This window comes from Schistocerca piceifrons, chromosome 1 (genome assembly GCF_021461385.2).
Source record: "Schistocerca piceifrons isolate TAMUIC-IGC-003096 chromosome 1, iqSchPice1.1, whole genome shotgun sequence".
Lineage (NCBI taxonomy): Eukaryota > Metazoa > Arthropoda > Insecta > Orthoptera > Acrididae > Schistocerca > Schistocerca piceifrons.
The window spans coordinates 1,142,587,862-1,142,614,543 of record NC_060138.1 but is presented as its reverse complement, the minus strand read 5'-3'; the positions used below and the strand labels follow the sequence as shown (position 1 = coordinate 1,142,614,543).

The window sequence follows — 26,682 nt, the reverse complement described above, 5'->3', positions numbered from 1 at the left end:
GTGCCCCACTGCAGCCTGTTAACGAAAGTCTGAGCTCACGGAATATGTCAGTGGCTCGAAGACGTCTTGAGTTATAGAAAGCAGCGCTCTGTCTTCGACAGCGAGTGTTCATCACAGACAAAGGTACCGTCAGCAGTGTCCCAGGGAAGTGATGTGACGGGTAGGGTGAACAGCAATATGCGTATGTTTGCTGACGACGCTGTAGTATGTTGTAAAGTGCCGTCACTTATCGACATGTGTGACTTAGAAACAATTTATTTTTGGTGTTATGAGTGGCAGCTTGCCCTAAATATAGAAAAATGCAAGTTAATGCAGATGAGTAGGAAAGCAATCCTGTTATGTTCGAACACAGTAATAGTGTTGTGTTTCTTGATAAAGCGTTGCCAATTAAATTCTTAGACGTAATGCTGCAAAGCGATATGTAATCTAACGAACACGTAAGGTTGATTGTAGGGAAGGTGAAAGCTCGATTTCAGTTTACTTGGAGAATTCTAGGAAAGTGTAGCTCATCTATTAAGGAGACCGCATATAGAACACTTGTGCGAGACATTCTATAATACTTCTCGAGTGCTTGGGATTCTCAGCAGGTCGGATTAAAGGAAGACACTGGAGCAGTTCTGAGGCACGCTGTTAGATTTGTTCGAACGAGATGGCAGTGAGAACTCAAATGGATATCCCTAGAGAGAAGGAGGTATTCCTTTTTGCCAAATTTTGCTGAGAGAGTTTAGAGAATAAGCAGAACGGTACCACTGCCATCAGTGTAGATTTTGTCTGAAGACCGCTAAGACAGGATCAGAGAAATCAGAGATAGCACGGATTAAGAGAAATAAAGACAGCTATCTATAACAGTAAACCATCATTTTACACGAAAGTCTAGGCTACTGTTAAATATACAGTGTGTTCTGAAACTATTCATTCAAATTAATACAGGAGACAGAGAACATCAAACAAATCTATCTATGATTTCACGGTTTGGCCAGCCATAACTTAGTTACACGATAAAATATTTCAAATAAAAACTGTTAAAATCTTCTAAGAAAAGTTTTTGGTAGCCGCATTAGCTGTTAGCGGTTCATTTATTAGAAGATCACACAGTACTCGTGTACACTGCCAGCGCCTGCCGCACGTTCAAATTTTTGATGTTTCATCTTGTAACCATACATTTTAGATGATCCTGGCAATTCGAACGCCATCCGAACGTTGGGAGGCCGTGTATTTTAACGAACCAAAGTTAAATTAGTTATATGTATTCACCTGAGGATGCGATTAAATCATCGTGAAACCGATTATGTGTGATCCTGTAATAAAGGAACTGGGAACAGTTATGGGGCAACGAAAAATTTTTTTCGGTTTAATACCTTTAAAAATTAAAATAATTTATCGAATATATAAACAGTTCTGATTCATATGGTCGCTGACGACAGTTTTTCATACTATCGACGATTTACACACAAGGTAGTTTAGTATGCTAATTACAGCAGTGGCAGTCAAGCGAACTGCTCGAATGCGTGACCACTGGTCCGTATGCACGCGGTACATTGTCGGACCGTAACTGTTGTGTCCGTTCGAAGATTCGCCGGCCAGGCTGGCCGAGCGGTTCTAGGCGCTTCAGTCGGGAACCTCGCGACCGCTATGGTCGCAGGTTCGAATCCTGCCTCGGGCATGGATGTGTGTGATGTCCGTAGGTTAGTTAGGGTTAAGTAGTTCTAAGTTCTAGGGGACTGATGACCTTAGAAGTTAAGTCCCACAGTGCTCAGAGCAATTTCGTTCAAATATTCCTGACGTGTCTGCGGTGGCACCTGCGACGACGGCAATTCTAGCAACGAGATCTTCTTCTGTTTCCACAACTATTCCATACACCAACTCCTTGATATTCGCCTCCCGAGTAACAAATCCAGATACTTGAGGTCACGTGATCTGTGTGCCTAGGTCACATCCCTGATCCATCGATTCCTAAAGGAGCTCTCAAATGATTCCTCACAGAAATGCTGAAATGGGCTGACGTCCCACCGTGCTGAAAGCACATCCTTTGTCTGATGTTCATATGTACAGCCTGCAGCAGTTCCGGCAACTAACGTTCCACGAGAATATGACATCTCTGTCCGCTGAGGTGGAATATAAGAATGTATACCCCTATAAACTTATCAGTACCACTCGCTAAGTAACACCGAATCGCTGTTGATGGACACGAAGTCGAGTAGTTCGTTGAATCACATGTGCCCAAACATGCGAATTTACGATACTGAAACATCCTTCACGGGTGACAAATCCTCGTCGGTGTACAGGACCTCGGCCGGAAATTCTGGGTGCAGGGTAGTCTGTTGTAAAAACCGTTGTGCGAACTGTCTGTGGTGGGAAAAATCTTCAGTGCTAATGATGCCGCGCGCTGAATATGGAAAGGATAAAACTGCTGGTCCTGTTACACATTCCAGGCAAGGCTATATTTGACACTATGCGTTTAATACTTAGTGTGCTTGTAGATGGAGTGTCTTCAGCATGTCGCAGAATCTCCTCTATCATTTCGGGAGTTCACACTGTTCGATTTTGACTTGTATCACGCATACTTGCACGGGAAGTGCTAATTTCACGCAGGAGGTGATGCCGACGTCCGAATGTTTGGTGTTGTGGAACGTGACGGTTGCGAAAGCGCTGTCGGCATCCTCTCACTGCAGTTCATCCATTCACAGACCCGTATTCCGGACGCATGTCAGCCATTTCAGTGTACATAAACCGCTCTATTTACACTGTTGTTGTCGTCACAAGGCAATAATCGCTGTGATGTTTGATTTGTGGGGCACTCAACTGCGCGGTTATCGGCGCCCGTACAAAGTCCCCAATTTTTTCACAGTCCAGTTTTTTTCACAGTCCAATCTAGCGACTGTCACGAACGATGAGGACAACACAAACACCCAGTCTCCGGGCAGAGGAAATCCCCAACCCGGCTGGGAATCGAACCCGGGTCCCCGTGGTCCAGAGTTATCAACGCTAGCCACTAGACCACAAGCTGCGGACATGAATCCCTATGTTTACAAGTAACTTACTGTTTTTGTCACAAGGCGATGATGGTTACATATGAATTGGCGTGTTTCCGATTAGACGTCAGTTCCAACCACACGTACACAGAGCAGTTTTGTATGTCAGCACACATTCCCAATCAGCACACCGACACAACAGTATATGTCAGCACCACTGACAAAATGTTCCCTAGCATTAGGACTTGACTTCGGAGCCCATATGTTCGCTGTCGAAACATATTTCCTTTGATGTTCTCTACCTCCTGTTTTAATGTGAAAGAATACTTTCAGAACACTCTGTGCAAACAGTAAAGCTTAGGCGAACACTTTGTAGACATTCAGAGTGATTTCACAGCCGATAATGATCAATTGTAATTTAGCTTAAAACGTAGATAACGCTATTCTGTAGAATGAAGCAGACGGTTCAGCCACAATTTCTCCTTAAAGATCTTTTGGATTGAAACATCATTGTTATCTCTGTGAACTGTTTCAATTTCGTGGTTGTAGAATCTACCTTATAAGACTTCCGATGCAGTGTGAGTCGCTAAGCTGGTGAATATATCGAAATTGGAAGAAAGTCAGCGTCATAACGGTGCGATCACTTCACTGCTGTCGAGGCATCTGAAAGCACCAAAAAACACCCACCTCGCCTCCTTCCCCCCTCCCCCCTTCCAACAAGATTCTTTAGAGAATCTAACTCCGATGCGCGTTTAAAATGCCTTGTCCCGTTATCGTACAGCGTTATGTATTTGCAGGTACATTCAGCGGTGTATGTGGATACTATTTGTAAAATATTTCTCCAATAGAGTTAATAGTAAAGAAGTAATAAATTAAAATACTGAGTCTTATGTTGAAGTATCTCGTATGAACAGCGAAATATGGTAAGCGATAAACTAGTTCCCTTTTATCATTTTGAGTGCGATGTCAGCGAGAAAAAGTTTTGCAGACAGTTGAAATTAAGTGTAAAGTTTTACGGAAGTCGCTAAGCCCTCTCACGCTCAGATATTAGACGAATATAGTTAAGCTGTCTCAAAACGTCTCCACAGTTTCTAAGTTTAATGTTTGAATTACTGTCTTAAACCGGTAACGTGAGATTATATATCTTAATGAGAACTGTGATGCCATTTTAAATATTTAAATTCGGTCAATCATTCAGTTGTGTGAAATACTGAAAATCTAAGTTTTGTTGGCTCTGGAAATCTTTAAAATAGGCAACATGCATCTGGTGCATCGCTCAACGGCCGCACTGGTACCGGGCCTAACGCAGAGTTTTGTTGGGATCAAAGACGAAATATCATCTTTAGAGTAGTTCTCTAAGCTCTGTGTGTTATGGTTGTGTATTACAGGTGCCCCGACGATGCAGGCGGTGTCGCCACTGAACGGAAGAATAGTTAACGGCGAGCCAGCTGAACGAGGCGAATTCCCGTCACAGGTGAGTACCCGCCATAAATCCACTTTTCATAATCACCAGCCACTAGTGGATAAATATCTCCTCTATAACTTTGCACGCAACACGTTCTGCAGCTATACGCATTGATGTTCCTCTTGCAGGTTTTCTAATTTCGTCTACCGAAGTTCCATTAGGTCGTCACTCAGTCTTCTCTCTTCCTTTGCAATCCATCAGAGAATTTCCCCTGCCCGATGAACATCCACGCCAAACTTTTCCTGCCCATCTCCATTTCATTTTTGTTAGAGTCAGAAATATGTCTGTTTCCCTATCCATTTATTTGTTTTCTACTCCTTCCACATAGTTCCTAGCTTACATCTCTCCACTGAGCGCTGACCGACATTAATTTTTTGAATGATTTTCGTGTTGAAAGCCGTTGTCTTTTGCCATTACTAAAATCTCGTAAAACATTCTGATTGTAAAAAGGAAGCGTAGTTCACGAAAGTAATTCATGATTATTTTTCGTCTTCTGTCATTTGTTGTAGATCCAATTATTTTCTACAACTCCGTAAGTGCAAAAATAGTCAACTTGTTGGTAACAGGTACTATTTCGTTTTCGAGGTATCGATGTATATTAATTTATTGCGGCATTATAGTATTGATTTTCCAGACTTACTCTGTTAAGTCCTTCCATTGGTTGTTTATCTGATGTATACACAATAAGTGCTACATCATCAGCGAAACGCAGGTGGTTCCATATACTAAATTAACATGTATTCCGTCTTACTTTATCCAGTTTTGGACTATGACAAACACTGGAACAATAGTTTAACTAAAGGGAAATTTGTTCGAGTTGGCTGCTTTGGACGTGGAATTAATTCAACAGCTGCTCTTGAAAATTGATAACCATACCGGGACTCGAACCCAGATTCTCGCGAACTCTCGCCTCGACCGCCTCGGCCATCCGGACACGCTATCCTTCCGGCTCAAATTCCCGACTGCTGTTCGCCTCTGATGTTACAACCTCGTTCATATTCCTCGTCGCTCGCAGCCTCACTGTATTCCCGCTGGGGGATGAACGATGATATGCATCCACATTGAAACAGTCGTATGCCCGCCGAGGTGTACTTATAGGTATTTTAAGTAAGGAAGCAAGTGTTCAAAAAACATGAAATAATTTAATACAAATTTTTGCTTCAAGGCAGCAGTTGGTCCACATCGTCGTCCAGTAGGTCCAGGCCTTTCCCTAGTATGAATTAAACTATGGTTATTCGAATCTCGTGATTTATTATTCTTCATTTTTTCCATCTACCTGTATTCCTACAACTTCACAAAATCATTTCCATTACAATGCCGATGCTGGAACATATTAAGACAACAATTGCACGCTTGAAATCTAAATAATAACTATGAGAGATTGAGAGAAATCCGACGTGCCGCTTTGTCTTATACAAATTCGACTCTAACGGGAGAGCATTTCAGAAGAACAGTTTCTGGAATATTTTACAACTATCAACAACGGAAGTTTATCTAAGCGTTTTTTTTTTTTTTTTTTGAAAACAATTTCATTGTTGATTTTGATCAGAACCTTGTAAACGAAGTTTTCAGTATTGTTAGGTCTACAACTTTGCTTCCGCCGTTTTGCAATGGACGGCAGTAGCGGCAAGTGAGGTTCAGGTGGTTGGTCATAGCTGTAATACAATAAGCTTAGGCATCTGTAAACATAAAGCCATAAAAATATTAGTCGATTTGTGATTGCAGCATAAGGTTATTCTCCATTAAGTACGTCAACTTACTTACTCATTTCTCGCCATTTGCGGGAAGTTTTAATTTTTTGCTTTAACATGAAGAAATCTGCGGCTGTGGCTCTTAAAATGCTGGGTAAGACCAATGGTGAGGGATCTATTAATGGAAGAACGTGCAGAGAATGTTTTCAACGCCTTAAGAACGGTGATTTTGATGTCGAAGACCGGCATGGCGGTGGAAGACAGAACGTTTTCGTAGCTACTGAAACAGACGAAGATAGTCACAGGACATCATTATCGAAAGCAATTGATGCTTTCGAGCTCAGCACTGAAACACAAACGGCCACAATACAGCGATAGACACGTAAAGGTAATTTTGCAGCAGGTCAGTGCTCGACCCCATGTCGTAAAACCCGTCAAAATATACATTGAAAAGTTGAAATGAGAAGTTCTGTCCCTCCCGCCGTATTCTCCATACGTTGCTCTCTCTGACTACCACCTTTTTCGATCAGTGGCGTACAGTCTGGCTGACCAGCACTTCCGATCATACGAACAAGTGCAAAATTGAATCGATGCATCGATCCCCACAGAAGACGCCCAGTTCTTCCGCCACGGGATTCGTATGCTATCCGAAAGATGGGATAATATAGTGGCCAGCGATGGGCAATAATATGAATAATAATTTTTTTGTAAAATTTCACAATAAATCCCCGAACTTCGAGAAAAAACGGCGGAAGCAAAGTTGTAGACCTAGTACGAAATCAATATACTCCTCAACAGTCAACGGCCTTGCCGTCAGATCATCGAAGTTGAGAGCTGTCGGGCTTGGCTAGTACTTGGAAGGGTCACAGTCTGCCGGCCAAACAAGGCCGTGCGGTTCTAGGCGCTGCAGTCTGGAACCGCGAGACCGCTACGGTCGCAGTTTCGAATCCTGCCTCGGCATGGATGTGTGTGATGTCCTTAGGTTGGTTAGGTTTAAGTAGTTCTAAGTTCTAGGGGACTGATGACCTCAGAAGTTGAGTCCCATAGTGCTCAGAGCCATTTGGACCATTTTTTTGGTCACCGTCTGGGCTGCCGACTGCTGTCGGCCAGCCGGGTGCACTCAGACCTTGTGAGACCAATTGAGGAACTACTTGTTGAGAAGTAGCGGCACGAAAACTGGCAACGGTCGCGAAAGCCGTGTGCTGACCACATGCCTCTTCATATTCACATCCAGTGACACGTTTTGGCAGAAGATGACACGGCGGTCAGTCGGTATCGTTGGGCCTTCAAGGCGTGTTCGCACGGTATTTTTTTTTGTTTGCTCCTCATTAGATGTACATTAATTACACCAGTTTCTCTTATTTTTGCCGTACATTGTTCTTTAATGTTCCGAAAGAAAAGAGGATGGCGAAATTTACTAACAAAATATTATGTTTATGTATTGTGATAATGCCGGCCGCGGTGGTCTAACGGTTCTAGGCGCTCAGTCCGGAGCCGTGCGACTGCTACGGTCGCAGGTTCCAATCCTGCCTCGGGCATGGATGTGTATGATGTCCTTAGGTTAGTTAGGTTTAAGTAGTTCTAAGTTCTAGGGGACTGATGACAACAGATGTTAAGTCCCATAGTGCTCAGAGCCATTTGAACCATTTTTATTGTGATAATATATGACTAACCAAAATCCTCAGTTTAATTACTGACAGGTTAAATTAATACTGACTACACATAATGTAACACGCCCGGAAGTACATATGGGTGGGGTACGTTAAACTGACTTCTCGTTTCGTGACCGTTGCTTTTCTTGACCGTGCGCCCTGTCCACACCACGTACCTGATAATCCCGCGGCGGTCGTACTGTTATGCTCCACACTGCTGTTGGCTTGCTTGAAATTATCTATCGAGATATGCAAGCGGGTTTAGGGGAGCCACTCGACGTTAAAACACAACACTGTCCTATGTCTGTTATGAACATCTACGAGGTGCATTCAAGTTCTAAGACCTCCGATTTTTTTTCTAATTAACTACTCACCCGAAATCGATGAAATAGACGTTACTTCTCGACGTAATCGCCCTGCAGACGTACACATTTTTCACAACGCTGACGCCATGATTCCATGGCAGCGGCGAAGGCTTCTTTAGGAGTCTGTTGTGACCACTGGAAAATCGCTGAGGCAATAGCAGCACGGCTGGTGAATGTGCGGCCACGGAGAGTGTCTTTCGTTGTTGGAAAAAGCCAAAAGTCACTAGGAGCCAGGTCAGGTGAGTAGGAGCATGAGGAATCACTTCAAAGTTGGTATCACGAAGAAACTGTTGCGTAACGTTAGCTCGATGTGCGGGTGCGTTGTCTTGGTGAAACAGCACACGCGCAGCCCTTCCCGGACGTTTTTGTTGCAGTGCAGGAAGGAATTTGTTCTTCAAAACATTTTCGTAGGATGCACATGTTACCGTAGTGCCCTTTGGAACACAATGGGTAAGGATTACGCCCTCGCTGTCCCAGAACATGGACACCATCATTTTTTCAGCCCTGGCGGTTACCCGAAATTTTTTTGGTGGCGGTGAATCTGTGTGCTTCCATTGAGCTGACTGGCACTTTGTTTCTGGATTGAAAAATGGCATCCACGTCTCAACCATTGTCACAACCGACGAAAAGAAAGTCCCATTCGTGCTGTCGTTGTGCGTCAATATTGCTTGGCAACATGCCACACGGGCAGCCATGTGGTCGTCCGTCAGCATTCGTGGCACCCACCTGAATGACACTATCCGCATTTTCAGGTCGTCATGCAGGATTGTGTGCACAGAACCCACAGAAATGCCAACTCTGGAGGCGATCTGTTCAACAGTCATTCGGCAATCCCCCAAAACAATTCTCTCCACTTTCTCGATCATGTCGCCAGACCGGCTTGTGCGCGCCCGAGGTTGTTTCGGTTTGTTGTCACACGATGTTCTGCCTTCATTAAACTGTCGCACCCACGAACGCACTTTTGACACATCCATAACTCCATCAACACATGTCTCCTTCAACTGTCGATGAATTTCAATTGGTTTCACACCACGCAAATTCAGAAAACGAATGATTGCACGCTCTTCAAGTAAGGAAAACGTCGCCATTTTAAGTATTTAAAACAGTTCTCATTCTCGCCGCTGGCGGTAAAATTCCATCTGCCGTACGGTGCTGCCATCTCCGGGACGTATTGACAATGAATGCGGCCTCATTTTAAAACAATGCGCATGTTTCTATCTCTTTCCAGTCCGGAGAAAAAAAATCGGAGGCCTTAGAACTTAAAAGCACCTCGTATATTCTGAGACGATATGGAAACCACAGATTGCACCGTTTACACTCTAAATAGTAAATGTTTATCCCAATTAACAATCTTGATGATTAACAGTCCAAAAAGATCATTCGGACGAGCGTACGCGTAACCGACACGACGCGGGTGATTGTTAATGATGCGGAAGCCGAGCTAGGTTAATAATTGGCTCCTTTTACTGACCTCCCGACTCAGCAGCATTAGTGGCAGAACAACTGAGAGAAAACTTGGAATATATTTCACACAAATTTTCTCAGCATGTTATAGTCTTAGGTGGAGATTTCAATTTACCAGATATAGACTGGGACACTCAGATGTTTAGGACGGGTGGTAGGGACAGAGCATCGAGTGACATTATACTGAGTGCACTATCCGAAAATTACTTCGAGCAATTAAACAGAGAACCGACTCGTGGAGATAACATCTTCGACCTACTGATAACAAACAGACCCGAAGTTTTCGACTCTGTATGTACAGAACAGGGAATCAGTGATCACAAGGCCGTTGCAGCATCCCTGAATATGGAAGTTAGTAGGAATATAAAAAAAGGGAGGAAGGTTTATCTGTTTAGCAAGAGTAATAGAAGGCAGATTTCAGACTACCTAACAGATCAAAACGAAAATTTCTGTTCCGACACTGACAATGTTGAGTGTTTATGGAAAAAGTTCAAGGCAATCGTAAAATGCGTTTTAGACAGGTACGTGCCGAGTAAAACTGTGAGGGACGGGAAAAACCCACCGTGATCCAACAACAAAGTTAGGAAACTACTGCGAAAGCAAAGAGAGCTACACTCTAAGTTTAAACGCAGCCAAAACCTCTCAGACAAACAGAAGCTAAACGATGTCAAAGTTAGCGTAAGGAGGGCTATGCGTGAAGTGTTCAGTGAGTTCGAAGGTAAAATTCTATGTACCGACTTCACAGAAAATCCTAGGAAGTTCTGGTCTTACGTTAAATCAGTAAGTGGCTCGAAACAGCATATCCAGACACTCCGGGATGATGATGGCATTGAAACAGAGGATGACACGCGTAAAGCTGAAATACTAAACACCTTTTTCCAAAGCTGTTTCACAGAGGAAGACCGCACTGCAGTTCCTTCTCTAAACCCTCGCACGAACGAAAAAATGGCTGACATCGAAATAAGTGTCCAAGGAATAGAAAAGCAACTGGAATCACTCAACAGAGGAAAGTCCACTGGACCTGACGGGATACCAATTCGATTCTACACAGAGTACGCGAAAGACGTGTACCACAAGTCTCTAGAGGAACGGAAGGTTCCAAATGATTGGAAAAGAGCACAGGTAGTCCCAGTCTTCAAGAAGGGTCGTCGAGCAGATGCGCAAAACTATAGACCTATATCTCTGACGTCGATCTGTTGTAGAATTTTAGAACACGTTTTTTGCTCGCGTATCATGTCGTTTCTGGAAACCCAGAATCTACTCTGTAGGAATCAACATGGATTCCGGAAACAGCGATCGTGTGAGACCCAACTCGCTTTATTTGTTCATGAGACCCAGAAAATATTAGATACAGGCTCCCAGGTAGATGCTATTTGTCTTGACTTCCGGAAGGCGTTCGATACAGTTCCGCACTGTCGCCTGATAAACAAAGTAAGAGCCTACGGAATATCAGACCAGCTGTGTGGCTGGATTGAAGAGTTTTTAGCAAACAGAACACAGCATGTTGTTATCAATGGAGAGACGTCTACAGACGTTAAAGTAACCTCTGGCGTGCCACAGGGGAGTGTTATGGGATCATTGCTTTTCACAATATATATAAATGACCTAGTAGTTAGTGTCGGAAGTCCCATGCGGCTTTTCGCGGATGATGCTGTAGTATACAGAGAAGTTGCAGCATTAGAAAATTGTAGCGAAATGCAGGAAGATCTGCAGCGGATAGGCACTTGGTGCAGGGAGTGGCAACTGGCCCTTAACATAGACAAATGTAATGTATTGCGAATACATAGAAAGAAGGATCCTTTATTGTATGATTATATGATAGCGGAACAAACACTGGTACCAGTTACTTCTGTAAAATATCTGGGAGTATGCGTGCGGAACGATTTGAAGTGGAATGATCATATAAAATTAATTGTTGGTAAGGCGGGCACCAGGTTGAGATTAATTGGGAGAGTCCTTAGAAAATGTAGTCCATCAACAAAGGAGGTGGCTTACAAAACACTCGTTCGACCTATACTTGAGTATTGCTCATCAGTGTGGGATCCGTACTTGATCGGGTTGACGGAGGAGATAGAGAAGATCCAAAGAAGAGCGGCGCGTTTCGTCACAGGGTTATTTGGTAACCGTGATAGCGTTACAGAGATGTTTAACAAACTCAAGTGGCAGACTCTGCAAGAGAGGCGCTCTGCACCGCGGTGCAGCTTGCTCGCCAGGTTTCGAGAGGGTGCGTTTCTGGATGACGTATCGAATATATTGCTTCCCCCTACTTATACCTCCCGAGGTGATCACGAATTTAAAAATAGAGAGATTAGAGCGCGCACGGAGGCTTTCAGACAGTCGTTCTTCCCGCGAACCATACGCGACTGGAACAGGAAAGGGAGGTAATGACAGTGGCACGTAAAGGGCCCTCCGCCACACACCGTTGGGTGGCTTACGGAGTATAAATGTAGATGTAGATGTAGATGAAGATCGAACAAAAGTTCTTACGCTCGTCACACATACAGATATCTGGTAATAGTCCTCCTTGTCACTAGTAACGAGATAACACTGTTTGTAAAGCTAATTTTCCTTAGTTCTCAGTTCTCACTTGTACGAGCGTGCGCGTAACAATCGCGCCGCGGCTGATTGTTGATAATGTGGAAACGCGATGATCGAACACACGTCCTCACGCTCGCTACAAGACACTGGCACTTGACTACACTCTTTTATGGTAACTAATTTTTACTGATTCACATCAATTCATTTTGGGAGACCGAACACGGCGCGGAAGATTGATACTGTGCGACACGCAAGGAGAGGATACATAAATACGTTATCGGCGGCACTGCTCATTTTTAATTACATCTTGACGCGCTTTCCTCTGAATTACTTCCTTATTTAATCACTTCCCTAGAGTAGCACTTGTAGCAACAGTTCAACCTGAATGCTAACAGTGCTTCTTGCATACAGAGCTACACACTACACAACATAACAGTTTCGTGTCCCGAGCTCGACTCTCTACGGACGTGGCTCCCCGCAAATATGCTCCACAACTAAGCCAGCGATATGACAATAAGCTTACAATAAGTATCATGGGTTTCAACATTAAAATGTATTGTGAAGTAGAAGTGTGATTCTGTTTCAGTTAGTACGAAACAATGATATCGGTTTGTTCATATTGTGATTCTGGGCTATATCCTTATACCGTACAACATCCACCGATTCATTTTGTACTGACACGTAAGTCTGGTGTTGCAGCTGTCCCTGCGGAAAAACGGCGCCCACTGGTGCGGTGCGTCCATCATCGGCGACTATTGGGCTATCACTGCAGCTCACTGTGTGGACTCTGTTGGCAGGTGAGCGGGTTTATTTACTGGCTTAATTTTTATTCAGTTGGATCGCAGTGCCAGGACCAAAGTGCACGCCATAACAAACAGGAAGAAGTATGTTGTTACACATTCCAGATCTACCCCTGTAATAGAAGTTTAATATACTTTGTTATTTCACGTTATGTGTGTTGCAGTCGTTTGTGAAGTTACCAAATTTACTCTGGAAAAGTAAGGTTTTTCCATATGTGAAAAACTGTTTTAAAGTACAACATCGTCATGTACATAGTGCGACCATATGGGTTGTTAGGGAATGTGCATGTGGTGTGGATGACGAATCTGAGCAATAATAATTGTCTGAACCAGTTTAACAATTTCTTTCTCTTGCGGATTTTGTTTTAGTTAATCAATAATGATATGCTGCAGAAAAGAAGGCAAAACATTTCTCCCATTACACGACAGATTTCCAGCCATGACCAACCAAAAGCCTTGCACACAGGCACGCATGGGAAATCCATGTGACATGGCAGCGTCCAATGGCTGTTCCTACCGTCTGAACCTCTCTGTTTTCACTTGGCCTGGAGAACTTATCTAGCCAAAAGGATTCCTTTTAGTGTCTCGCACAATGCAGATGTTATGAAATACTGTCCGCCCTCTCCACTTCTGCTGTCCAGACATGGGAGACTACCATTTCCCTGTTCTGTGCCTGTGTAGGGATGCCTTTCAGCACCAAACAATTTTATGATACTCCGGTCCTTCTAAATCAACCTGCCCGTCGCAAGCGTGGCAAAGAAAGCCCCAGAGTCAGCAGAAATAACAGGTCCCTTTCACCACATTAAAAGGAAAGGACAAAAACAATTAGCTGTGCAGTCATTTGGAGTAATGAACATTGTCTGTAGTTTTCATGCAGCGTTAAATAATTGACTATACTAATGAGTGGGATCAGTGCAACAATAGATTATGTGATGATCTCGCCATGAACTGCCGCTTAACAATGTGATTTAGAAGTCAGTCACTCTATTGAAACGCTCGCCAGAACAAAAACATGTGTTCGTTTCTATGCTACCCTACAGGTACAACACTTTCCTGTACTCTTCAAAATAAAATAAAAAAAGGATTGGACTCTGAATTTCCCGAGTAAACACAATTAGAACAATAATAATAACAATAGTATTACATAGCGGAAAAGTACTTCATTTCCTATAAAAACACAGAAATTAACTTCGTCAAGAACAAAATTCTGTAGTGAGCTGGTAGTCAAAGCAATTATAATATAAACGGAAGTCTAGTGAGGCATTATGATAGGTACCACTATTGATAGTAGTATTAAATAGTCATATCCTTTACGCATCTCTGGTTCTCTTAAACATTCGGAGTTGAGCTCACCTTTGCCGGCAGGAGACATTATCGGGGTGTTTGAGTTCAATAACCAGAAAACTCCCTCTGGTCCCTCCCCCTCCCCCCCCCTCTCCCATGATTCGTTAAAGCATCGAACTCCCACGTATAAAACAGCTTGAAACGTAAGATTATCTTACAGATTAGTTAATATGTTTAATATGTGACGTTAAGCTTGTAAGAGAGTAAAAGTTATATTCTGTTTAAATTCGATCAATAATTACATGAAATTCAAATTTTGGTTGCCGCTGGAAGTCGTTGAAAAGGCAACCTGCTACTGGAACTCCGTAACATGAAGTAAGTGAGCCGTTTGGCGGAATAGACGTGTAAGAAGCGCTATCGTTCTCGTGCTTTTGTGTGTGTGTGTGTGTGTGTGTGTGTGTGTGTATGGAGAAAGGGAGGAGGCGTTATTCAGGTTTCACGTGAAAAGGTCCCACAAAAAATGGACAGTTTTCAGATGACAAAACACGAGTTTGGAAGTTTTCCGTCAATGGTAGTGTAACAATGACTCATTAATCGGTTTATTCGGGAATAGGTTGGCGTAATTACGTACATATGAAATTACTGGATAAATCAGTCTCTTTATTCTTACTCAGCAGCGTACTTTGCCAGGTTATGTTATTATTTAGACAATTATGAAGGATACCGTGAACTACTGTAGCATGATAGTTTAATTTAGAAAACCAATGCAGTAATGGCACATTTTAGTGGGAAAGTGGAGCTAAATTTAACTGCTAATACGAGCATAGTTGAGTGTAACCATTGTTAGGAAGCGCGTTACTTTCGAAGTCAATAAACCAAATACATACTAGTTGTCCTTCCAAAGCAACCCTATCACTTAAATTGCGGACTTTATTACTACAATATTCGTGAAGAAAAGAGAACGTTTATTCTTTTCGGCAACATACTTGTGTTCTATCTATTAACCATCCTTTACCTGCCTCCGATGGCGTGGATGAGTAATTGTTTCGGTTAAGAGTAAACAAAATATAGTGGGAGAGAGGTTACAATGTACAGGAAACAGGACAGTGAAATAAAAATATTCCTATAGCAAAAGAAATCCAGTCGTATTAAGAACCGCTATAGAATGGAGGAATATGTTTCCTGGGAGGTACGTCGAGGACAAAGCTCGAGGACGTAGCTCCGTGGAGATATACTGTAAAGATGGAGAATAACTCGACCTTCCAGGCAGGGATATGATCACCATTGGCAAGTGTCGCCAAAGCCTTGATATCAAGGGCGGAATTTCAGGAGCGTGACAAGGCTTAGTTCGTAACGTCGGTGCTCATACCCAGTGAATTATATATTTTGGATGGACACTGAGCCCTCAGTCACGCTTTGCGTGTATCTACAAGTAAGCATCGCTGTATGCAGTGCAGAGAGCGACGAACTGGCGCCTACGCAACTCATCACGCCAGCGACTGGAGACCGCGGCAAGGAAAGCTAGTTTTAAAGTGCACTGAGTGTGAAATGCTCTCACGATACGTTGGTGACGAAAACCAAGAGTAAAAAGTAAATAAAAATTGAAAAGAGAGCGAGAGACTTTATTAGAATGGCGGGTGAGTTCACTGAAATAATGTGCTACAGAAGGATGGAAAAAAAGCAAGTGTTCTGAGAAAAAAGTGATGAAGCGCAACAAGAAAAAGTCTGTGAAAAACATGTGGATAGGTCAGTTAGTTACCTTTGCGTACTGTTCTGTAAGAACAGTGTGTGGGGGAGGGGGGAGGAAGTAAAAATAGTGCAAATAGATAAGTACTGAAATGTGCCATACAGGTCATCTAGCTGTAAGACATACAGTGATGCTTATATGTGAAGAGATAGTAGATGAAGGAGAGAATCAAAATAGTGAAAAAGAAGTCTTAAGCAAAAGATGTCTTCGTCTGTGTGACCTACCCTCATGTGGGGGATCCACATTCGATCCCTGGTACTGCCAATGATTTTTCGTTGGTGGTAAAATGGACCAGAGTACACTCAGCCACCTGATTGAGCGGTATTGAGACAACCTCATGAATCCATGGACCCTGCATGTGAGTAGGGGACTGTTGAAGCTCGTGGAGGCTCTGTAATGGTGTGGGGCATTTGCAGTTGGAGTGATATGGGACCCCTGATACGTCTAGATACCACTCTGAGATGTGACACGTTCGTAAGCACACCATCTGATCATCTGTATCCATTCCGACGGACTTGGGCAGTTCCTGCAAGACAAAGTGACACCCCACATGTCCAGAATTGCTAGAGAGCGGCTCCAGGAACACTCTTCTGAGTTCAAACGCTTCCATTGGCCACCGAACTTCCCACACATTAAAATTATTGAGAATATCTGGGATGCCTTGCAACGTACTCTTACGAATTTATGAACAGTCCTGCAGGATTCATGGTGTCAGTTCCCTCCAGCTCTCCTTCAGAGTTAGTCGAGTCCATGCCACGTCAAGTTGCGGAACTTTAGCGTGTTCGCGGGGGTCCTGCATGGTGTTAGGCAGGTGTGCCAGTTTCTTTGGCTCTTCAGTTTAGAAATGTCACAATTACTATGACCGTTAATGAAATGATATTCAATTCATTACGAAGCTGACGAATGAAGCTATGAAATGAGTGAGGTTATTTTTTCTTTTTTACAGATCCAAGCTGCGGCGTTGGCGTTTGACATCTGACCATTTTGCTCCAGAGACGACTGTCAGCTGATCGGCGTTGCTGCGCTCCTAGCCGTCTCCTTCAGCCTCAAATGAAAGACTCCTACATCCCACGAAGCCTTACTTTTCATGTCCAAATAATAACTCCATTTCCCCTTCCGTTCCCCCACATAGGACCTTGGTTTTTGTTATCGTCGTCACTGTTGGCTGAGTTCTTGAGGTCACCTGCCAATCCCCGCCGTTCTAATAAAGTCTCTCGCTCTATTTTCAACTTGTCTTTACGTTTTACTCTTGGGTTTCGTCGTCAACGTATCGTGAGAGCATTTCAAGGTCAGTGTACTTTAAAACTAGCATTCCTTGCCGCGCTCTCCAGTCACTGGCGTGAAGAGTTGTGTAGGCACCAGTTCGTCGCTCTCTGCACTGCATACAACACAAAGCGTGACCGAGGGCTCAGTGTCCGTCAAAAATATATAATTCACTGGGTTTGAGCACCGACGTTACGAACTGAGCCTGGGCATGGTCCTAAATTCCGCCCTGGCCAGCAAGGGTTTGGCGACGCTTGCCAATGGTAATCATTTCCCTGTCTGGAAGGCCGATTTGCTTTACACGGAGCTACCTTCGAGATCTCTCTCTTGTTCAGGAAGTTCAGTCTGAAACCATTAACCTGTTCCTACTGTTCTAAATGTTTCCCTAATTTCTCTTCTTCCATATTCCCATTTCGATTGATGTTAGAGCTCAAGTACTTAAACGTGTCTTTTCTTTGTTATGTGTGTCATCATGGTTATGTTTCATTGACTTCTGGTGCTGCTAAGCGTTTCTCTCAGGAAACATTCAAATATGTCCTTCAAGTCCTAAAATAGAGCATGAGAAATCTTGATTTTCTCCAGAAAATTTTGTCTGGCCATTGAAAGTGTGATGATGAAATCCTGGATGCTTCCCTTTAGGCGAAAGCGATACGGTCCGTATAGTTTTTATTCACGTCCTTCCTGAATGTAGTTTCTAAGATACCTGAGTAGATCTTTCCAGATATAGAGACAGTAATGGTTACTACATTCACGATTATCCTCCTTCTTAAGTATGTGAGTGATTGTTGCGGCTTTCCACTCTCTAGAGGTTTACTTTGTCTTCTACACATCCAACACCGTTTTAAGTAGCAGGTCTTCTGTTTATTCTCCAAGAATTTAACCATATTTGGTTTGATGTCATCGTGCTTTGTTGTCTTTCCACTTTTTAGCTTCATAACAGCTATACGCTCTTCTCTTCCTTCTAGTTCTTCATTTGCTTCTTTTATTTCTTCTCTTGGTCTTCTTTCATTTGATATTCACTCGAATTCAGTAGACTGTGGGAGTATTCTGTGCCTCGCTCCATTATTTCTGTTTCTGTTCATTTATAAGAATTTCGCGCAAATTCCCATTCTCGTGTAGACTGAGATGCAGTATGTAGCAATAATAGTTTTTTGTAAGATACAGATGCAGTAACAAAGTCTTATGTCTGCAGCTACGACGTTTTGGAGGTGCGAGCGGGCGTCACCAATCTGAAGGAGGAGGGATCACTGCACGTGGTTGACGTCATCACCGTTCATCCACAGTACGATCCGTCTGACTCTTGGGTCAACGATATTGCCTTACTTAAAGTGAGTATTTTGTAGGTGCAAGGAAACTGAAAAGTCAAGGTTATTCAAAAATACCTCGCAATGAGGAAATTGGAAGGACAAACTGAGTGTACGAAATATTTACGGAAAAAAGAGAAAATATTTGGTTTGTTTAAACAAGCGTTAGGAGAGGACCTTAGGAACCGGAGGCCGTGCTACGAGATCAAGTGCTTTGGCGAGCGCAGAAAGTCGTTCGACGGAGTCCCGCTGCCTAGACGTTTTTTCACGTCAAGAAATCAGTGTCACGTTTACCTGACATGATCATTCAGTGTAGGAGGCGATCTATAATTTTGAATCGTAGTCCTCTTTTGAAAACTAATTTAACTGTCAGGATCGCTCTGTTAACTAAGTTACTGGGTTACTAATTACGGAAATAAGTGTTGCCATCTTCAGATCCGTAAAACCGGGCATTGGTAGTTATATAATACAATATAATTCGAATATTATGAATTACCTCGAAGAGAGCGGCCTATTGACACACAGTCAACACGGTTTTAGAGAACATCGTTACTGTGGAACACAACTAGCTCTTTACTCACACGAAGTGTTGAGTGCTATTGACAACGGATTTCAAATTGATTCCATATCTCTAAATTTCCAGAAGGCTTTTGGCACTATCTCACAAGCTGCTTGTAATTCAGTTGCCTGGTTATGGGATATCGTGTCAATTATGTGACTGGTTTCGTGATATCCTGTCGAAGAGGCCACAGTTAGTAGTAACTGACGAAAAGTCATCGAGGGAAACAGAAGTGATTTCCTGCGTCCCCCAAGGCAGTGTTACAACCCCTCTGCTGTTCCTTATCTATATAAACGATTTAGCAGACAATCTGAGCTGGCGACTTAGGTTGTTTGCAGATCATGCTGTCGTTTATCGTCTAGTAAATTCAGCAGAAGATCAAAACAAATTGCAAAACGATTTAGAAAAGATATCTGTATGGTGCGAAAATCGACTATTTACCCTAAATAATGAAAAAAGTGAGGTCATCCACATGAGTAGGAAAAGGAATTCGTTAAACTTCGGTTACACGATAAATCTATCAAATTCGAAGTCAGTAAATTCAACTAAATACCTAAGAATTACAATTACGAGCAACTAAAATTGGAAAGAATACATGGATAATGTTGTGGACCAGACGAACCAAAGACTGCGATTTATTGGCAGAACACTTAAAAGATGCAATAGATCTTCTAAAGAGACTGACTACACTACGGTTATCCGTACTCGTTTGGAGTACTGCTGCGTCATGTGGGATCCTTACCAGGTACTATCTACAGAGTACACGGAGAAAGTTCAAAGAAGAGCAGCATATCGAGAAACAGATGAGAGAGTGTCACTGACATGATACAGCGTTGGGGTGGACATAATTAAAACAAAGATGTTTCTCGTTGCGGTGAAATCTTTTTACGAAATTTCAACTAGCAACTTTCTCCTCCGAATGCGAAAATATTTTGTTGGCACCGACATGGATAGGGAGAAACGATCATCATTATAAAATAAGGGAAATCAGAGCTCGCATGAAAAGATATAGCTGTTTGTTTTTCATCGCACTGTTCGAGATTGGATTGACAGGGAATTACTGTGAAGCTGGTTAGATGAACCCTCTGCCAGGCACTTAAGTGTGATTTTCGGAGTATCCATGTAGCACTACCCGGTTTCATGAAAATGAGGATGATAGTATACAGGGTGGTCGGAAATTCCCGTTACATACTTCTAGGACTTGTAGAGGGGAGTGAGTACATCGTATTTTGAACAGGAACCCATGTCCGGTATCGTCATGCAACGAGACAAGAGCGTCAAAGTTACAGGCGCGTGCGTGTGTAAATGTACGTATACATGGGGTGTTTCCGTGATGACGTTACAGACTTTCTAGGATGATGGAGAACGATAAATGTATTAATTTGAAGTAAGGATCCCTGTACCGGAAACGAAAGAGTCGAAAGTTATAAACGAAAACCGTTCTGATACCTTTGACAGTTGAATTCAAGTACTGGTTCTTTGTGCTGCGAAGAGTGTAGGGCTGGTAACTTTCAGTGGTGGTAGTGTGTACGCAAACGAGAAAAAATGTCCAATCAACATGGGCTCTAAAGTGCGTACCTTAACAAGTATGAACATCTGCTGAGCTGAGGAGATGTGTTCCACATTAGCGAAAATGAACGAATGGTCATACCTCCTCAGGTATGCAATTTAGAGTAGCTACTGATGTCTACGTAGAACCCAGGAGCCGAAAATATCTTGTAAATACCAATGTATCTCTCACAACGTGTATACTGAGGTGAGTGATACTTGACGACTAGAGCAAAAAATTTTAAAACGTATAAATTTCCTTAATCATAATTGAGTTTTATTCACAATGCACTTTTTAAATATATATAGGCGTGTAAGAATGGTCCCGAACCTGAAATATAACCATGCGAAAAGTCACAGTCACTATTACTTAAATTTTTCGGTTAAGTGTTAATGAAATATTTAAATCGTGTACAAAATCTCATATACGAAATCATTAAAAGCAATTAATACTTTTTCAAAATGTTAAAATATGTAATACACGACCGGATAACAATGTTTTCAAGATCAGCATGAAGTCCTCCCCCCCTCCTAGTCCCTTATGATGCGACGGTTATTGGGTCACATACGACTGGGTTCTTATTTAGTCGCAGTGCCCAAATGAACTGGGCTTCTTGCGTTATGACTTTCCTTGTGATTCTGTGCGGCCGCTTTTTCCAGTGTTATCTTCACAATGCTCAAGGAAATAGTTCATGGAACATTGAATGACATTCTAAAGTACACTTGTAAATTAACATTTCTTGAAATTTTCGAAAGGATTAAGCCAGCAACAGTGACAGCATATACGTCTCTAAATCAGACAGAATTCCCCCATTTCATGGTTGTGGCCATTACAAGACTCTAACAGAAAATATAATATTTATCTAAATTTTAGTACTAAAGTAAGTAGTGCAGACTTTTCCATTACGCAAAATGTCTTTGATTTAGCATGAGTTTAAACAAGATACGTTTAAATAAACGGTTCTTTTTAGAACCTTTTCTGACAGTTATTTCAGTAAATATTGAAGGCATGTCACAACCTAAGCAACAGATGCTTCAAGAACTGTGCCGTGAACAGAAGTGTGATGTACTGTACATACAAGAAACTCACAGAGATACCCAGCAAAGACGACCGAAAATACCTGGTTTGCAGCTAGCTGCAGAAGTACCTCATGCTAAACATGGTAGCGCTAGATTGAGATTTTCACTCTGCAGCGGAGTGTGCGCTGATATGAAACTTCCTGGCAGATTAAATCTGTGTGCCGGACCGAGACTCGAACTCGGGACCTTTGCCTTTCGCGAGCAAGTGCTCTACCAACTGAGCTACCCAAGCAAGGACGGGGCGTGAGTCGTGCTTGGGTAGCTCAGTTGGTAGAGCACTTGCCCGGGAAAGGCAAAAGTCCTGAGTTCGAGTCTCGGTCCGGCACACAATTTTAATCTGCCAGGAAGTGTCATGGTAGCGCTATTGTCGTCAAGCCAGAAATCCAAGTCTTGAGTGCATTTTGTACATATGACAATAACATCGAGATCATCACCATGGAACTCAGCAACTGTGTGATCACGTCAGTGTACAAGCCTCTTTCTGAAAAATTCTCCTTTGTTCCTCCTAAAAACTTTGATTCGCGAAAGAGATCTGTGGTAACAGGGGATTTTAATAGCCACAGCCATGCCTGGGGATACACTCGAGAAGATGAAAATGGTGAAGCCGTTATATCATGGGCTGAAACTAACTCCCTCTCCCTCATTCATGATAGTAAACTACCTCCATTCTTTGACAGTGGAAGGTGGCAACGAGAGTACAACCCTGACCTCTTATTTATGAGTGAAAATGCAGCGCAACAGTGCCATAAATCAGTGTGTCATCCTACACCTAACACACAACATAGACCAATAATGTGCCGACGTCTTCCCATCATAAAACCCCGAGAAATTGGTTTTAGACGAAGGTATAATTTCAAGAAATCAGATTGGCCGAAACTTTCTAAAATGCTGGACGATAAAGTCCATACAATTAAGCTTGTGTCTGAAGAGTATGAACACTTTGTTGAGCTTGTTAAATTCTGCACGGGAGCATGTACACCGAGAGGCTGCAAGACAAACTACCTACAGGGCGTAACTTCAGAAACAGCTACACTGCTCGAGGAGTATTACACCCAATAAAATGAAAACCCATTCAGTAAGGAAACCTCCTAAATAGCTAGATCTGTCATCTCCTCAATCTTCGAGGAGAAGAGAACACAGTGGGAGAAACTGATGGAAGACTGTGATATTAGTAGAAGTATTGACGAGGCCTGGAGGCTTCTAAAACGCTTGAATAATGACCCTACACAGGCGAATATGCATGTGAATGTCCGAACTGATCAAATTGCACACCAGCTCATACAAAATGGGAAACCACCTTATTCGGCCAGGCCTGGTAAGAAGACATGTGAGAGACCACCTGGCCAAGAAACCAATGCTCCGGCAGGCCTTGATGATATAAGAGTTGAGCAGATAAAGAACTTTGGGCCGATAACAAAAGCATGGCTGAGAGATCTGTGTCCAATCGTGCAAGATTCCTAAACTCTAGAGGAAAGCCAAAGTTATAGCTACCCGCGAGCCAGGCAAGGACCAAAATGATCCTAAAAGTTACCGCCCTATATCTCTCCTGTCTCATCTGTATAAACTTCTTGAAAAACGCATCCTACACCGACTAACGGAGAAGCTAGAGACAGTAAACATTCTACAGCAGGCTGGATTCAGACAGGGAAAGAGCTGTACATCTCAAGTGTTGAAACTAACATAGCACATCGAAGATGGTTTTGAAAGGGAAGAGATCACAGGAGCTGTATTTATAGATCTAACAGCAGCTTATGACACAGTTAATGATAGAAGACTTCTTATGAAGCTGTACAATGCCACTAGAGACTACCAGCGTACCTGTTTCATAAGCAATCTCCTTGAAAATATAAGATTTTTTGTTGAATTCCAGGGCGAGAGAAGCAGATGAAGATCACAGAAAAGGGAAGTGTGCTTGCACCAGCTTTGTTTAACATCGATACAAATGATCAACCACTACCTGAAGGAACACAGAGCTTCATCTATGCACATGATTGTGGTATCACCGCCTAAGCCCGCTGCTTTGAAACTGTTGAAGAGAATCTGTCTAAAGCATTGAGAGAACTGTCAGCTTACTACAGGGAAAACCAGTTGAGACCAAATCCTGGAAAAACAGAGACTTGCGCTTTCGATCTTAAAACCGGCAGGCAGCTAGAGCCCTCAAAATCACCTGGGAAGTAACATCACTAGAACACTGTACGTATCTCAAATACCTAGGGGTTACCCTTGACCGTGTATTAACATATAAGAGGCACTGCCTAAATACCAAGCGAAAATTGGCAGCCAGGAACAATATCATCAGAAAGCTAACAGGCACAACGTGGGGAGCACACGCCAACACAGTGAGAACCTCTTCCCTTGCATTGTGTTACTCTGCCGGAGAACACGCAAGCCCAGTGTGGTTCAGTTCTTGCCATGCCAAAACAGTGGATCTCGCTCTTAATAATGTTTGTCGTATCATCACCGGGTGCCTGAAGCCTACTCCTCTGGATAAACTGTACAGCCTCGCGGGAATTGCACCCCCCCGACATCCGCCGAGAGGTACCAGCAAAAAGTGGGAAGAAAAATCAGAAACTTCTGAAGCCCTCCCCCTATATGGCTATCAACCGGCAAACCCACTACTGAAATCCAGAAAAAGCTTCCTCAGATCTACCGAGGCTCTAGTTGGGGCACCATAGCGATGCCGAATCGAACTATGGCGTGCAGGGCTTACCTGTACTGTGGGATGGATTACACCAAGCGAAAGGCTACCACCCGGATACACAGAGAATTGGAGAACATGGAGATCCCTCAACAGACAACGCTCGGTTATCACGAAATATAAGAGCAATTTGACTAAATGATGTTTCTTAGAGGAGCCACCTCTCTGTGAGTGTGGAGCAACGCAGACGACCTTCCACCTGTTGCAGTGTACCCAATGTCCAGCAACATGCACAACAGAAGACCTGCCACATGCAACGCCAAATGCAATAGAGGTCGCTAACTTCTGGGCGGCAAAAGTGTAAATAATAGTCTTGTAAATATACAGGGTGGTCGATTGATAGTGACCGGCGGGCCAAATATCTCAATAAACAAGCATCAAACGAAAAAACTACAAAGAACGAAACTCGTCCAGTTTGAAGGGGGAAACCAGATGGCGCTATAGTTGGCTCGCTAGATGGCAGTGCCATAGGTCAAACGGATATCAACTGCTTTTTTATATAGGAACCCTCGTTTTTTATTACATACTCGTATAGCACGTAAAGAAATATGAATGTTTTAGTTGGACCAGTTTTTCCGCTTTGTGATAGATGACGCTGTAATAGTCACAAACGTACAAGTACGTGGAATCACGTAACATTCCGCCAGTGCGGACGGTATTTGCTTCATGATACATTTTTTTTTTTTTTTTGGTCATCAGTCTACTGACTGGTTTGATGCGGCCAGCCACGAATTCCTTTCCTGTGCTAACCTCTTCATCTCAGAGTAGCACTTGCAACCTACGTCCTCAATTATTTGCTTGACGTATTCCAATCTCTGTCTTCCTCTACAGTTTTTGCCCTCTACAGCTCCCTCTAGTACCATGGAAGTCATTCCCTCATGTCTTAGCAGATGTCCTATCATCCTGTCCCTTCTCCTTATCAGTGTTTTCCACATATTCCTTTCCTCTCCGATTCTGCGTAGAACCTCCTCATTCCTTACCTTATCAGTCCACCTAATTTTCAACATTCGTCTACAGCACCACATCTCAAATGCTTCGATTCTCTTCTGTTCCGGTTTTCCCACAGTCCATGTTTCACTACCATACAATGCTGTACTCCAGACGTACATCTTCAGAAATTTCTTCCTCAAATTAAGGCCGGTATTTGATATTAGTAGACTTCTCTTGGCCAGAAATGCCTTTTTTGCCATAGCGAGTGTGCTTTTAATGTCCTCCTTGCTCCGTCCGTCATTGGTTATTTTACTGCCTAGGTAGCAGAATTCCTTAACTTCATTGACTTCGTGACCATTAATCCTGATGTTAAGTTTCTCGCTGTTCTCATTTCTACTACTTCTCATTACCTTCGTCTTTCTCCGATTTACTCTCAAACCATACTGCGTACTCATTAGACTGTTCATTCCGTTCAGCAGATCATTTAATTCTTCACTTTCACTCAGGATAGCAATGTCATCAGCGAATCGTATCATTGATATCCTTTCACCTTGTATTTTAATTCCACTCCTGAACCTTTCTTTTATTTCCATCATTGCTTCCTCGATGTACAAATTGAAGAGTAGGGGCGAAATGCTACAGCATTGTCTTACACCCTTCTTAATACGAGCACTTCGTTCTTGATCGTCCACTCTTATTATTCCCTCTTGGTTGCTGTACATATTGTATATGACCCGTCTCTCACTATAGCTTACCCCTACTTTCTTCAGAATCTCGAACAGCTTGCACCATTTTATATTGTCGAACGCTTTTTCCAGGTCGACAAATCCTATGAAAGTGTCTTCATTTTTCTTTAGCCTTGCTTCCATTATTAACCGTAACGTCAGAATTGCCTCTCTCGTCCCTTTACTTTTCCTAAAGCCAAACTGATCGTCACCTAGCGCATTCTCAATTTTCTTTTCCATTCTTCTGTATATTATTCTTGTAAGCAGCTTCGATGCATGAGCTGTTAAGCTGATTGTGCGATAATTCTCGCACTTGTCAGCTCTTGCCGTCTTCGGAATTGTGTGGATGATGCTTTTCCGAAAATCAGATGGTATGTCGCCAGACTCATATATTCTACACACCAACGTGAATAGTCGTTTTGTTGCCACTTCCCCCAATGATTTTAGAAATTCTGATGGAATGTTATCTATCCCTTCTGCCTTATTTGACCGTAAGTCCTCCAAAGCTCTTTTAAATTCCGATTCTAATACTGGATCCCCTATCTCTTCTAAATCGACTCCTGTTTCTTCTTCTATCAGATCAGACAAATCTTCACC

General features: G+C 42.8%; 1 protein-coding gene across 1 annotated transcript in view; it reads left to right on the top strand.

Annotated features, from left to right (window-relative positions):
• Positions 1–26,682, top strand: part of LOC124778612 (trypsin-like) — a 66,813-nt gene that overhangs the window by 9,300 nt on the left and 30,831 nt on the right. Inside the window, exons 2-4 of the mRNA XM_047253656.1 lie at positions 4,361–4,446; positions 12,847–12,944; positions 18,434–18,569. Coding sequence (XP_047109612.1) covers positions 4,361–4,446; positions 12,847–12,944; positions 18,434–18,569 — 320 coding nt within the window. The remainder of the gene's footprint in view (positions 1–4,360; positions 4,447–12,846; positions 12,945–18,433; positions 18,570–26,682) is intronic.